Consider the following 15,245-nt stretch of genomic DNA (forward strand, 5'->3'; position numbering starts at 1 on the left):
GAATTTCTGCTTGCTCAAATCAGTCTTACAAAGACATGGGTTTATCTGAAGAAATGAAAGCTAGCGCCTTTGCAGAGGAGAGGAGGAAGTTCATGTTGCGGAAAAATTGGAGTGTATGAAGATAGATGGTCTTTCAAGTGGGGGCAGAGAGGGAGGGAAGAAGTGAATCTTACTGAGGGAGGTATTTATGGCAACTTGGAGTTAGAATCTTCCTGAGAAGAGAACAGAATGAAGTGTAAAAATCCAACTGAATGAAAGACAGGAGACCACCTGACTGATTTCATTGCCCTGTCCCTGTCACCTGTCCTTTCTGCCACTAGTGACCTGGGACTGCTTATCCAAATATTTGATACAACATCCCTTGCACTGCTTCTCCTTGCTCTTGTAATTCAGCCAGCACTTCCTCTTCCATCTGCTAGTGATCTAGGGCTCATCCCTTATAGGAGAGTTAAAGTGTATATTTTTTGATAATGTCTCATCTTGTCCTCTGGTCTCTGCTCATGCTCTTTATGTACACCTCCAGGGCACCTCTTCTGCCCATGCCTCCACTGCCTGACATTGCTCATGACCAGTCTGCCATGTTGAGCATAGACACTACAGCTGGGAACTATTCCAGCCTGCTCAGTGGACACACTGCACCGCTTGCCTCCTCCTCAGGTAAGACCCATGTCAGTAGATATAAGGTGTTTTGATAGTTACTACAGGATTGGTTGGTAGCGCTGGTAGGTTCCCAAAGACCCTTGGGAAAGTCTTGCGAGTCATCTTCCCCCTGACCAGTCCAAACAGTGACACTAGGTCTAACAGCTCCATGCTAATCCAGTTACCAGCTATGCTGGGTGGAACCCCTGTGCTAACACTGAAGACAAATTTGCAGTCCCTACCCATTCATGATCTAGCACAGCCTAGCAAGGACTTCCAAATATGACTCCATAGGGATGCAGGATTGGGGCAGTCTTCTGTAATAGCTATGTGATGCTGGCACTGTTGGAGGTTCTTCTCTGAATGATGATGGAAGTATTATTCCAGCAATTTTGTGGCATATTCTCGCCTAGATTACAATTTTTTGGCTACAACCTGTAATAGAGCAAGCTGTGTGAAGAAGGTGCATTGTGTAAACTACTTGGGTTGTAGAGCCTGCCTCAGATCAGCCTATAGCTTTCCATCTGCCCAGGGAGGCTCTTTGACTTCTCTAGCCACTAGGAATGGGCAGTGCAGATTCCTATTTTGTGCAAGACCTTGAGGGAGTGAGATTGTCTGAGCTCTTAAGCCGAACTTAATTCCTGTTGCAATGTTGTTGAAAGTCAGAGAGCTGTGCTGTTGGATCAGTTTTCTACCTGAGCTGTAATTAAACTTGAAGATTCATGGCAGCCGACGAGAGAGGGTTTATTCAATTGCGTATTCATTTGTGGAGTACCAGAACATTCCCTGGAGTCAGGAATGCTCCATGAAGCATTTCTTATATATGTTTAGTTTTCCAAGTTGGCATGACTTGAAAATATTTTCAAAATGATGGGGGTTTCACCACTTCCTTAGGGAGGGATATCCCAAGCAATAGATGTGCTGACACACAGTACAGCTGTGGGTTTTTTTTCCTACTCTTCAGTACTATTCATTCTTTTGAATTTCATGCTCTCGTTTCTGTCCTTTTATTGTATGCTAAACATATAGTGGTGTTACTTTTAAGGCCAGTTCTGTGCAAAACGTTTTTTAATATGACTCAACTTTTTAATAGGACTGAAAACTTACAAAATATTTTGGCACTGTAGAAAGCAACAATAAAACTGTATCAACAAATTTAGAATTCTAAAAAACAGATATCTAAACTAAACATACCTAATTGTGATGATTTCTTGATACTGTAATCCAGCACTTCTATCATTTAAACTTGGCTGTCATAAATAATCTCAAGGCAAGGACCACTTAAGTCAATTCTATGAGCTGTTTAACCAATTCAACTGTAATTCAATTAACTGCAGTTTTTCCACATCTTCTTGCAGCAGAGTAAACATAGTCAAAGTGTTTGAATAATCCACCGTTTCCCAAAATGAAGAAACGGTGCAGTCTGTCTCCTGTATTTAATTAGATAAAGACCAAGATTTTGAAGAATAATTCATTTAAAGAAAACAAACCAAATATGCTTATATTTCTACACTTGTCTGCAGAACTCTCCTGGTTCCTGAAGTTCATCTGCAGACATGCTATTTAGTTGAGAGAGGATATGTCTATTAGAGAAAATGAGCAGACCTCAGCTATGCTCCCACCTAGAGTTTCATTCAGGGCTGTGATCTTGTCATCTATCTGTACTGAACATTTTCTTCTGAGGAATCTGCACACTGGATACAACTGCACTCATGGAAAACACAATCCTTCTGTTAAGAAAGAAAAGTCCTGTCTGAATTTTTTGCACAATGTGTAAGGAAGAAAAAGGCAACTGAATGTTCCTGAGAATGGACTGCCTATGTGAGAAAATGAGTGATAAACGTAGCTGAGTTCTTATTCCCTGAGGCCTTTTAACTTGCTTCTGACTGTCACCTATTGCATTTACTGAGTGTACATGTAGCTTGCACAGTTTGTCTGAAACTATATATCTTCAGTATTTGGCGTAAGTGTGAAGATTAGAATGTACTTCGTTTTGCTAGATGTATATGAGGAAACAGACTTCCCCTTGTTCTCTTTAAATCATGCTGGTTCTGCTGGGCAAGAAGTAATGAAATCTATTTGCGTCAACTAAAGCTGGTAAATACTTTCCAGATAGAGATCTCTTTGAAAAGAAAGTACCATTTCTAAATCTCTTTGCAGAAGAGAGACATGCTTTGCTAATACACACAAACTATGGTTGGGGGGGGGGGGGGTTGCCTTTTTTTTTTTTTTTTTAAACTTGGTTTCCTGAGGGGAAGGAGATGTATGGTGTGTCTAAGGAGCCACACACAGAAGCTGTGCTGTTTATTAAACCTAGTCTTCCCCCCAAATTTATTTAACTCCAGTTAAATTTGACAGACGGTGGAAGTCATAAAAATACTATGTTCCTACAAGAAAATAGCTGCCAGAGCAGAGCAGAGACATCTAAGTTAGTGCTCCCTCTGAGGGAAAGACTGTTATGAGGTACAGAGTGTCCTCGTGGGAGAGAAACCTGCGTGGCCTAATCATAGGAAAAGCTTCAGTCACAGCTTTGCCTCATTAGATGTAGGATAACCCAACCATGAGAGATGAAACTTGCTTTTTTCATTATCTGGCATCATATAAGCAGACTTTTTTTTTTTTAAGAATGAAATTATAAAATGAGATGGAAGAAAAATAAAAGGCAATGCAACTTTCAAATTCAGCCACCTTCTTCAGAAAAAAGCTTGCTAACAAATTGAAACATGCAGGACCCACCTGTTTTCTTTATTAGAAGATCTCAAAATGAAGGAGATAAAATATGGATAGGATAAAATCCAAAATAAAATTGAAAAAACAGATGGGATAAATAAATAGCATGGTGCATTTGCAAGACAAGAGCGATTGCTCAGTACAAAGAATGGCCTCTATGGAAACAGCTAATAAATGACAGGCTTCATCAAGCTAATCTCTGACCTGTATGTAATGGCGCAGTTGCGTTCGGAGATTGTGGCCTAATGAAGTGATTATTCGGACACTTTTCTTGGTAGCAGTGTGCTGAACCACTTTCAGCTGGACGAGCAAATCACTTATGTGCCTGAGAACAGTACGATCTGCTAACTGACGCCGTTGGAGAGCCTTCAGCACCCTCTTTTCCTATGTTTTTTCTTGTTCTTTAGCCAGTAATTCTGGCTGACTAGAGGTTTTTTATGTCCCACTTTTTTATACAGTTCTGTAAACAAGATGATTAAAAATGTTAGCAAGTTCTATTTTAGACTTACTCTTCCTTGCTGGCAGTTGTGGCTTCTGAGTTTGGCTTCAGTTTTCAAGTCTTACCTACACAACTTGCCGCAGGAGCCTTGTTTGCTTCAGAAATTCTTACCTGAGCTTTCTTTGATCTTAGGATTGTTTTCCTACTACTTTTGCAAGACAGCTACCTTGTTTTAAACAACTTAATGTACTTAATTCTTTTGTGATATTTTCAGTTATTTGAAGTTCCTCCTCTTGTTTGTTTGAGACTTCTTACAGATTTCTTTCTGTGGTAATTTATTGGCTTAAAGCATGAAGAGACTCTTAGAGATGAACTTCTAACGTCTCTGAGTAGGCTTGAATCTTCCTTAATGTTACAGAAAGTTTGGATACAAGTACAGTGAAGTGTCTTTTACATGCAAATCAACAGCATGTTTTTGCAGGTGAGCAGTGACCTTATGCACACTAAGCTTCCAGTTATAGCAGTGCTTCAGGCAAGATTAGGCATGCACTTGTGCATATTTTTGCATGTTTTATGAGGTTACTGATGATTTAACTAATGACGTCTACTTTGCAGAAGCTGTTCGTGAGCAGGGGAGGTGCTTATATCTCTATCGCCTCTTTACCCCTTTAGATTTGACCCTTGAGAAAGAAAAGTTACATTCTGTACCTCTGGTTTGTAGGATAAGATTCCACCCCTGCCTGCAGTGGTGCTTTTGCAGGAAGTATTTTGCTTCATGTGGCTAATTTTGCATTTCAGGGGCCCAGCATATTCTGGTAGCTCTTATGCAAATAACAAGATGATTACTTATGTAATGGAAGTCTTGGGAATAATTGCATGAAGTTTGACATGATCTAGAGACTCTGCTCTAGAATAGACCTCTGTCTGCTTCAGTATTGGTATAAGATTGAAATCACAGTCATCCCAAGAGAAGTGTACACATCCATTTTTATTCATATAAGACTCTTATCCTATACACTGGAAACTCTTTGCACTAAAGAATGGGTATCTTATCTGTGCCAGGATGCTGAGGAAGCAGCTGTAGTATGGAGGAGACAGCTGTGTAGCTGAAGACTTAGAATAGCCACTCTTGAGTTAAAAGACAGCGTATCACCAGGACTGGTTCAGAGACTGACAAAAGTGAGATCTGAAGCTGCAAATTATTAAATTGATCTCCATAAATTGCTATGGTTGTCTCATGGATTGAAAACCCAGAAACAGTGGAAGTGATAAACAAAAAATCCTACAGTTGCCTTCCCACGTTTTGTGGAAAACCTACTAAGAATTTAGATATCTACATCAATGGCTGGGAGAACAACAAAATTGTAAGATGTAAGTATCATCTCAAGCCAGTGGTCAAACACATGCTTCACCATTGAAGAAGGTGCTGAAGTCTTATGTAAAAGTGGTGTCATATTTAGCAGATACTACTTCTCTGGAAATGGCTTATTCTAACTTCATTTGTTACTGTACTCAGAAGCGATGCATTCCGTGTCTTTCTTAGAATGGTCTGAAAATCAGAGGAAATTTTAGAAAAGGCTTAACCAGCTCTTTGGAGGCTGAGTATGCTATCCTCGTGAGTGCATTGCCCATGGTTCTACTGCCATGATCCATAAGGATTATCTGCCCTAGGTGTTGCAAGTATTTCACAAAACAGAGCTTAATTCTAAATGTGCGTGAAAGAGTTTAGAAAAGGTTTCTTGGGCTATGTTGTTAACACTGCTTATATTCATTCTGAGCAAGATGATGGCCATCTGCAGAATAGCTGATGCTACTGTCATTTTTGACTAAAGGTTTATCTGGATGCGGTCAGTTTTTCAGGTAAGTTTTGACTGCTGTTTCATAACATCTGTGTGTATTACTACTTTCCAGCACAGAATGGTTAGAACAAGTGCAAAAGAAGGTTTTCAAAAACTGGAAGAGATGCTCAGCCTCATTTCTGACTTAAGCCGTTTTGACTTTCGAGGAAACTAGCTATTGTCTTGACTAATGCTGTGTTGTATGGGACTAAATGAGCTGTGTTCTGTCAAAAAATAGAAAATGGTGAGATAAACCTAAGACATGTACATTACAAATGTTGCCCAACATGGAGAAAGGATATGTTCAAATAGAAGAATAAAGCACTGACAGTTGCCTGGGCATGTGAATGTTTTTGAGAAGCCATCATCGGACTTGCTCTAGTTTTCTAAATGAATCACAAGTCAGGGCTGTTCAAGTTTTCACTGAAACATGGTGATTCCCTCTTTCCATAGCTGCAGTGAATTGAAAACCATTTGATGTAGGAAGATACAATAAGATAAGCACAACTGCACAGTACACTGGGGAAACTGAGAAACTGTGCTGCAAGGTGTTGAACTGGAATCTCCTTATCAGCTCTCTCAGCGTGCATTTCAAAATTCTCTAACAATTGCTTATGCCTGCCATTCTAGTATTATGGTTAAGTTTTACGTTTAAGGCCTTTGATTCTCCCTTGGTGGAGTGCATCTGATGTTACACTGTATGTCTGCAAGGGTGCAGATTACTGAGTACAGTTATGGCTACAGCTGTAAGCTGTTCATACTGTTAACTTTCCCTGAATGCTTTCCAATGCATAGCAGTAGACCAATGCTACCCGAACAGTCAGTGATATTTCCTCATATGTGCTCACTACTTGTGCTGGTTCAACCTGGCCAGACTTGAAAATTCATTTCAAATTGTGTCATGCACACCTGTTTGTCACACTTCTCGAGAAAGAGATAGTTTGCTATTTGGCATAACAGAAGACAGTTTTGTTCTCTTGCCCTATATGTGCAAGCTTCTTGAACTCCTACGTACACTTGTTATTCTGGATCATCAGCATATGTGCTTTCTGACTTTATCATTTCCTACATTGTCCTCTTTTCACAGAGGTTGCTCTCTCTGTAAGAAACTGTTCCTCTCTCCTTTTCCAGCAGTGACTGAGAAGGCAGGTCACCAAACAAGACTCTAGCAACCGAATGACGTCCATTTCATTTTCCATCTCCCAGCTTCTTGTTCACAAGGCCCTTCAGCTGACATCTCTGCTTTTTTGGATTGACACTTCAGAGGCCAAACCAGGAATGAAAATTTGGTAAAAAATGACCTAGACAGTGGATTTCTAAAGGCATGTTTTTGTTTCTTTCAAACCTCAGTTAAGTCTTTCAAAAGGGTAATCTGGGCAGCACATTCTTCCAAGAGGACACTAGAGATGGAAGATGGCTGGGGGATTGTACCTGGCTTTTTTTCAGGAAGTGCTTTGCTTCATTTGGCTGGTTTCTTGAGAGCTGAATAAATCCAGTGTGCAGAAACTGAGATCATGAAGGTAATTTTATTTAACCAATAAACATCAGCCTCTGTTCCAGAGAGCTTGTTACTACTCCTTATATACCTTTTGCTTCCCAGCAGCCATGCTGCTACTTAATTACTTTTATTCTCCTCAGTTAACCTCCACTAGTTGACTGACATCTTGCCTTTCTCTTTTGTCACTCTTGTGACTCCTCCTTCTGCTTACTCCTTTTTATTTTCAGTATTGCAGCACAGTATGACAGTCTCTCTCTTTATTCACAGTCTCTTCAGTGACAGGAATGGTGTCACGTTGTGAAGCAGTTCAGACAAAGCCACTATCTCAAGGCAACTTTGGTTCCAGCAGAATGGAGTGCTTCCCTAGGCTTCCTAGCCCTCCACCCATCCGCAGGGCCAGCCTCCCTCTCAGTCTGTCCTTCAACCCCCACAATCATATTGTTCCCTTGATGCTGGACACTCCTAACAGTGAATGCAGCTTGTCTGGTCAGGAAAATGGCTCCATGGAGACCTTCACTTACAGCGTCCAGAATCAAGGGTAGGAACAGATGAGATTGTCTTTGAAGGAGATGAAAAAAGAGAACGGGAACATAAATGGGAATTTAGATGTGGGAGTAAGAGGGTCTAGAGAACAAAAGAAAGGAAACTCCTTTAAAGGGGGTATAAAAAAAAATGTAAAGATGTGCCTAGTGGGTCAGGACCCTTGCTCCCACAAAAGGCATGCCTTTTACCAGAATGCAGTCAGAACTGCTTGTATGTTGGCAAAAGTAGGGTTCAGAAGTACAATGAAAAGGAATCCTTAAGAGATGATGCACTGAGCGCTGGGGGAGGGGGGTGCTTAAAGGGTGGGAAGAGTAGAGGTAAAAGCAGTCCTCACTAATGTGGACTGTTAAAGAACACTACTATGATAGCACTCTGCTCCAGTGGTTTCTGTTACTCTTGTCCTGTGCCTGGGATTTGGGAGAGAGGGTAGGAATTATATCAGAGTTGGAGTGGATGTCAGGGTGGAGATATAACAGGTTGTACAGGTTGCTGCAGCTGTTGCCGCTACTTTAATCTCCGAATTACTTCTCTTCTTGCTTGCAGTGCAAATTCCCCAGCTTCCTGCAATTACCCTGAACAGCTGGAGTCGGCAGCCAGCCTAGAGACCCCGTACTGCCAGTACAGCAGCCAGGGTGGAACCTACCAGCTGCCCCAATATCCTCAGCAGCACCAGCTCTCCCAGTTCCACCATCTGCCAGTTCACCTGCCCAGCAGTGTGCTCTCCAGCCTCACACCTACAACATCCGCTGAGTCCAATACACCTTTTCTTGCCTTAGCTGGCAACAGTGGAGTTGTAACCTATGGGGCAGCAGAGGCCATGCAAGGCTATGTACAGAACCACATGGGAGGACAGATCTTATTAGAGCAGCCAAGTGGAAGCTCAGGTAAATTTCTGAATTCTTTTGGTGTTCTGCTCCTCAGGAGTAACTGTATGATACCTGAAAGGACCAGGGTGATCAGTAATTTTACTGATGGTTGTGAAAGAAAGGAATGTGCAAATACATGTATGTATGTATACATGCACACCCACATATATATATGTCCCATCCTTTTATTTCCCTGTTTTCTTTTTTTTAAGTGCTAAGTGACACATAGATTTCATTCAGAAGTTATTTCTTAGGCTGCATGTCAGAGAGAATGTTATCATGCGTAATAGGTCAGGTACTGCAATGGTTTATCTGGAAGGAAGCTAATTTTTGTTTTCCAGAGGTGTATTGTGGAGCAAACTAATATGCCTATGGTATAGGTAGGTATGAGTCCAAGGTGCAAAGGGAAGAAGTGCCACAACAAGTGAACTAGTTGGAGATCGTGAGGAAAAATAGGCTTCTGACTTTGCTGGGCTTCTAAAGAAACCATTTTGAAAGAACCTGTGTACCGTGGGGCCGTACAAAAGAAGAGGGTCAGAGACACGGGCAACACAATAGGGATATAGCTTCATTCTTTTTCTTCCTCTGACATTAATTTGTAACACCACTTAGATTAGAGCACTTCAACATAATTTATTTTCTAAAAAGTAACTAGGTAAAAATGGCATTGTCAACCTCATTGTTCTGTGTCAGTGATTTGTATTTTGAAGTTGTTCAGGTCCAAGTAAAATCAAAAGATAACTATTGCAGTTTATTTGTTTGGACTGTCAGGCTTGTTAAAAGTAAGCACACAGTCCAAAAATCTGTCTCACATCTTATTACATATGGGAATAAAGAGTTTTCAGACCACAGATGCTACTCCTATTTCTATACTGTTTTTGTGGATCTTGTCAGGGAAAGAAGTCTGACTCACAGGTTTGTTGGCGCAAGCTGGCTCATGTTCACAGTCTTCATGGCTAACGCTCTCAAGAACAGTTTGGCAGCACCCATGCTATCTAGCACTTGGCCTGGTTCTCCTCTGTTGTTGTAAAGCATAATTATTATTTTCTGTGGTTTTTCAGTTTGAAGTGCCAGAAGTAATGAGAGGGCTGTGTCACAGCACACCAAATTAATGTTTTTATAGCATGATGCCAGGAATGTGCATTGCATACCTTGGGGCCTGTCATGAGAGCACAAGTGCTAGCCTTGCAAGAACTGATAAAGTTGGAGGAGTGCTGCAGGAGCAGAGTGTCAGAGTCTCTCCTTCCATGCTCCTGTCTGGAGCACAATGTGTAGTGAATCTGCAGTGCCTGGCCCTTCTCTTCAAGGAAGGGGTCCTGTGACTGTGCAGTGTGGACAACTGAGGCCAAGGGCCCGAAGTGCAATGGGGAGAGAAATGGACTGGCAGTGTACACACACACCCCTAAAGTGTTATTTTAGCATGTAAGCAAGTGAGCAGTTCAGCTGGATTAACATATATGAATTAAAGAATGTACCTGCTGTGGTATTGCAGGTTTAATACATGAGAGTGATGAATGAGCATCCAGGTCACGCTTTGCAGAGCTGAGTTGGACAAGTAGGGTGGAGGAAAAAAAATTTTTTTTTTTTACTGTAATTCACTAAATACACCCAGCATCTGTGCTAAAGTGACATCACATTCTTCAAAATAGAACAGTGCTATGAACTTCTCAAGTTCTTCTACCTATGAACTATGCCCTGGATAAAAAATACTGCTGTGGAAACAACAAAGTTAACCTTCATGTGCCTGCAGTGTCTGCTCTGTTGCAGAAACCGTTAAGGCGTAAGCGTAATATTGGTTTGCACTGAGCATGTGTTTTTGTGCTTTCAGGAACACAACGTAGACATTTTACATGTACATGGTGTTAATCCTACCTTCCTTATTTTCATTATTCTGTCCTTTCTTTGTTACTTTCTCCTCAGCAGGTATCACTGCCTATCAGGCTGCCCCCTGGAACGATTTCTATATGCAGGGAGCTCCATTCTCAAATCAGTTGGGCTCACAAATGCCCTTTTCTAGCACAGCAGCAGGACACTACTTCACAGAGCAGATTTCCTATACACAGCCCAGCCTGCCCTCTTCTCCGTATTTCCTTCAAGTGCCCAACGGAACAACAGTAGGATCCATGCCACATACTGGAAAACCAAAGGGAGTGGCAACACCAGACCAGAGTTCATATCAGAACTGCCAGACGGAGCTGGAGTTGACATCACTTGCTGAAAGAGAAGTAGAGAGCAGCAGCAGCAAGAAAGGAGAGAGCGTTGCTGGTAAATGAAAGGCCAGCTGAGTTCTTTGGAGAAGGGGGAGGGATAAGGAAAGAATTCCAAGGCTGCAGTAACTCCTCTGGACGCAGCTGTGGGATCAAAACTGTGGCATGAACGGGAATGGAACTTTTTTTTTTCCCCCGGAGTTCCTGTCCCTGCCCAAGACAAGCCTACTGACTGCTAGGTTCTCAGATTCATCTCTTTTTAATAATAGGCACTCATAGGCTGGTCAGTAGAAGAGATGGCAAAATTCTGTCCTCTGTCAGACATCTACTGTTGTGAGCTGAGTGGCTACACAGGACTGCTTTTTTCCCCTAATATTCCAAAAGGCATATACAGATCTCTTCAAGGCAGAACTTCTTGAGCAAGAAGTGGGGAGGAAAAGGGGAGAGTTTTGTTTCAATTTCCCTTTTCAGGTTTTTCCTCTAGAAACAAAATTACCTTACTTTAGATTTGATGGAAGGTATCATATGTCTTAAAATAGTGCATTTATTTGGAGTTTCCTACTTTTGAAACAAAACATTTTTTTAAAAAATCAGGTAATGCTGGGTTATCTGAGATCAAATTTTATTATGAATCTGTTTTCTTTTTTTCTTCAGATATTAAAGAAGAAACTAATGACTGATGCTACGCTCTGAGAAAAACAAAAAGAAGAGAAAATATTACCATTTTAGACTCTGAAAAGTAAGAACAGAGACAAGAAGAGAATACTAATTGCAACAGAAGCACTTTTTTTGGTTTTTTTGGGGGTTGAATTTTTTTCTTGTTGCCATGATGTTTTTCCTGCTGAGAAAAGAAGTGGGGAAATTTCAGTCAATAAAAGCTTCTGGTCTGTGTTTTTTGCAAATCTCCTGACTTCATTCTCCATACTGAATTCAGATCTTGCAAAGCACGCAGGCTGGAAAGGGTTGATGCCAGCACCAGAGTCCCATGGGTAGGCAGAAATTCAAGCTCATGCATGATGACTGGAGTCCTGGAATATGTGGGAAGTGAGCCCAGGAAAAGTTATACACCTATACAAAACAGAGGGAGGAACTTCAGCAAGCACACCTAATTTTAGGGAATCTGGACAGTGCAAGAAGTGTCATGGGAAGTCTGTCATTGGTTCAGTGTTTGCTGACCTTTAGGGTTTTTTTTTTTCCAACATAAAACTATTATTAAACGACAGCAGTGTAACAAGATCCCCATCAGTTATTAATTGGTTCAGCATGCTCTTTGAATTTTTTAGGTGATTTTGAATGTCTAAGGATTATACTGTTCAGAGTAACTAATCAACTAGTTGATAACTTTTGAATGTCGTCTCTCGGGCCGACCCAACAGTTCACTTCTGAGGTGGCTCAGTTATTGCAAAAGGAGTTAAACTCTCTACCGTCTTTCTCAATTAACAGGATCTGTGGAAAGTTTGCAGGGGTATGCGTTGCATTTACATCTGCATCCTGTTAGGATGTGTCGCTGTTTATTCTGATAGGATGTTTCATAACTGTGGTCTCATGGCTTTTCTCTCACAGTCCTGCAAATCTGACTATGGGAATATCAGGATGCAGTGTTAGCAGATGTAATCTAGTATAGTAAGCAATCTTGGTATGATAGTCTTGTTTTCTGCTTTACCTGACACGGTCCTCCCAGGAAGCATAAAATATGTCTGTGAATTCAATTGTCAGTGGCAGTAGCAGAGGACTGAGGCAAAGAGACTGTTTGCCCTGGTACATAAACAAATGGCTGTAATCTGTAGGAGCTGCAGTTCCTGAATGAACCTAACTAGCTGAATGTGTGGGATATATTATGAGAGTGGATAAAAATGTATGCCAAGCTCTCACTATGTCCTTGCGAGGGAAGACCATTGTGCCGCAGGAAGCTGAGGTGCATTTCCTTCGGTACCTTCTGTGCTTAACCCTGAGTCTTTCCACTGTCTTTTGAACCAGGGAGAGGCTTGAGTAATTTTTATGTAAACAGTGACCTAGGTGTCTCTCTTGTACCTCATAAGTCTAGCATTGTCAGGCCTTTGTTTTCAAATTCTCCAGTCTGTCGGTGAAGAGGGTTTGGCAGGAGTTGAATGGTGCTGGTCCACTTCGTTTTTTTTTTTTTCCTCCTGTGTATTGTATTTATGACTGTGGCAGTGGCTGAAGACTGCTGAAGAGTAAGGAGTATAATCAGGGACAGATATATGTCATGAATCTGCAGATTTGCATGAGAGATTCTTAAATTTTCATTTTCAAGCGCAAAAATTTCTCACTGTCTGTAACAGGCTGGGAACATGGTAGGGAATGTGTATTAGTTCGCACTCACCCACAGCTGAACAGCTTAAACCAGTATTTCTAAGAAGTGTGAATAGGAGTGTTTTCATTGCAATTACTGGTTCGTTCGCTCTGAAAACTGTTAATGATGACTGCATCATTCTTTTTAGCCAGGATTGGTTATATATCTTGCCTGGGTCCAAAACCAACAATTTCAGAAGATAAAAAGGACAAAACCAACAACTCTTACCTACTTCTTCTCTTACAACAAAAAAAAAATGTGTTTTTGAAAAACATATTTTTAGAAATATGCCTTTGGGATGTTGTTTGGTAGCACAGTCATGCAGAGAACTCACCTGTTCTTCCCAGGATGAAGAATCCCAGGATCACTATGTGATTTAATCTCATAAAGTTTAGGGATTGAAAGAGCATAGTTACATTTTTTTAACAGAACATCTTTTGTATTCAAATATTTGGATAAAACGTTGGCATCTCTGAGTGGTTTGAAAGGAATGGTTTGATTCATTTCCATCTTGTACGTTAAATTAGCCAAGTTTTACTTGGCTTGAAGTTTTTAGTTTACGTTTTTTTCGTATCACTTAACAACTGGTGTAATGCACTAGAGGAAAGAGTAGGTACTTGAGGGTATGCAGAATGCCAGATTTATCACTCGTGTGATTCTGCTGACTTCACTACAGCTAAACGAGGTTTAATCTGCTCTAGATGTATGTAGGTATTTTTTGCCAGGTGCTGCCATTAAGGAAAAACAGGAACAGCTTTTGGATCTGTGCCAGGCTGCATACCACAGGAGAAGCTTACCTAAGCCTGTGAGCTTGTTTATTATATCTGCAATATAGATTGCCCTGGTATTTTGGAATCTTACCCTTTTTTTTTTTAAATTCTCATTACACTTCTAATGTTAAGCCTCAAGAAATCTCATTTTGTTAGGGTGGCATGTTTAAAATTCAGGACGCGGTAGCTTTCTGACTGTGGTGTTTCCTCTGTCAAATTTATTACACTAAACGACAATTTTTTTGCCTCTGACTACTGTAATTTATACTGAAAATGCCAAGCAAAGTAGTCAGAATTTCTAAATGAGTCAGACTGGGTGCAAATGGATGTATTTGTGTGTGCTCTCAAGTATTGCTGTGTTTTTTCCTAATTAATGAAGAGATTTTACTAGGTGGAAAGCCAAATTGTAGAGGTATGTATTTGTATTGGACTAATTCAGTGCCACTGTTGTAACACTGGAAATGAGAGTGAGGATACTGTAGTATGTTTCCACAGAAGAAAAGTCGCTATCAGATTTTGTCCAGTTATCCACAGCATGGATGTTCAGCTGACCAGTATGCACATAAGCACACTGACATACGCATATCTATCTACTATACTGCATATTTTAACAGAATTAAATGTTTAACCACCTTCTGCTTTTAAATAGCTGATGTAAAAGTTAGTATAAATTTGACATGTTAACCTTTTGCGGGGAATCCTAGACAGCAAGTACACATTATTTTCTGCAAACAGGTCCTGCTGATGAGAGCGCTCATGGAAAAAAAAATTCTTACAGGTTTCTTAGTTTCTGTAAAAGGGATTACATTAGAAAGTATCAACATTTATTCAGTTTAACAGTTGACATTCCCAAGGTATTTGTTGCTTTGCTTATTATAAGGATTACCACAAATAGCATGAGAAAATAATCTACTGCTGAATGGTAAATATTGATTTTTTTCTTCATGTTGTTCTGCTAAGCATAGGAACAATACATTAAAAAAGATCTATTATCTGACAGTATCATACGTCTTCATAGATAAATGTTGACAAGTATGGAAACACCTGTGATATCTAATTTAGCTTAATGTTAATCATCTCTTCAGAACTGATAATAAATCTGCCAGATGAGCATGCATAGCATAAGGATGCACAGTTTAAGACTTTAAACCCAACACAGAGAGAGTGCTAGATGCATTGCTTAGTCTTCTTGTGTGTCTCATGTGCACGCATGGATCTCATCAGACGGGCAAAGAGGGAGCACAGCTCTTCCAGAGCTGCCTATTGCAGGGGAGAAGCTGAGGCACAACCTGCCCAGGAGCCTCTAGGGGTGGGAGCTTCTAACCTTGTCCACCTTGCCTTTTCTGCAGCAAGGTGATTTCCTCCTTACCTTTCTCCCTTCCCTTCAACAGGGAAGCAGCACAG

General features: G+C 40.7%; 1 protein-coding gene across 3 annotated transcripts; it reads left to right on the forward strand.

Annotated features, from left to right (window-relative positions):
* The first annotated feature begins 528 nt into the window (after window positions 1–528).
* LOC104144425 (homeobox protein NOBOX) lies at window positions 529–11,805 on the forward strand. Of its 3 annotated transcripts, none has more exons than XM_068953713.1 (6): window positions 529–657; window positions 6,778–7,166; window positions 7,412–7,682; window positions 8,231–8,571; window positions 10,474–10,818; window positions 11,415–11,804. In XM_068953713.1, the coding sequence occupies exons 3-6, from the start codon at window positions 7,429–7,431 to the stop codon at window positions 11,438–11,440; spliced, it is 966 nt and encodes a 321-aa protein (XP_068809814.1). In that variant the 5' UTR covers window positions 529–657; window positions 6,778–7,166; window positions 7,412–7,428; the 3' UTR covers window positions 11,441–11,804. The 3 variants fall into 3 exon arrangements, with proteins under 3 accessions (XP_068809814.1, XP_068809812.1, XP_068809825.1); XM_068953711.1 differs by lacking the exon at window positions 529–657 and adding an exon at window positions 1,162–2,460 and having other exon boundaries at window positions 4,126–7,166; XM_068953724.1 differs by lacking the exon at window positions 529–657 and having other exon boundaries at window positions 1,162–7,166; window positions 10,477–10,818; window positions 11,415–11,805.
* The last annotated feature ends 3,440 nt before the right edge of the window (window positions 11,806–15,245 follow it).

Source organism: Struthio camelus, chromosome 1 (genome assembly GCF_040807025.1).
Source record: "Struthio camelus isolate bStrCam1 chromosome 1, bStrCam1.hap1, whole genome shotgun sequence".
Classification (NCBI taxonomy): Eukaryota; Metazoa; Chordata; class Aves; order Struthioniformes; family Struthionidae; genus Struthio; species Struthio camelus.

What these genes read in the sequence shown, in the direction of transcription:
- LOC104144425 (XM_068953713.1), top strand. Translation starts at nt 7,429, where the DNA reads ATGGTGTCACGTTGTGAAGCAGTTCAGACAAAGCCACTATCTCAAGGC. An exon ending in TACAGCGTCCAGAATCAAGG is followed by an intron (nt 7,683 to 8,230) that starts GTAGGAACAGAT and finishes TCTTGCTTGCAG; the next exon opens with TGCAAATTCCCCAGCTTCCT. An exon ending in GAAAGGAGAGAGCGTTGCTG is followed by an intron (nt 10,819 to 11,414) that starts GTAAATGAAAGG and finishes TTTTTTCTTCAG; the next exon opens with ATATTAAAGAAGAAACTAAT.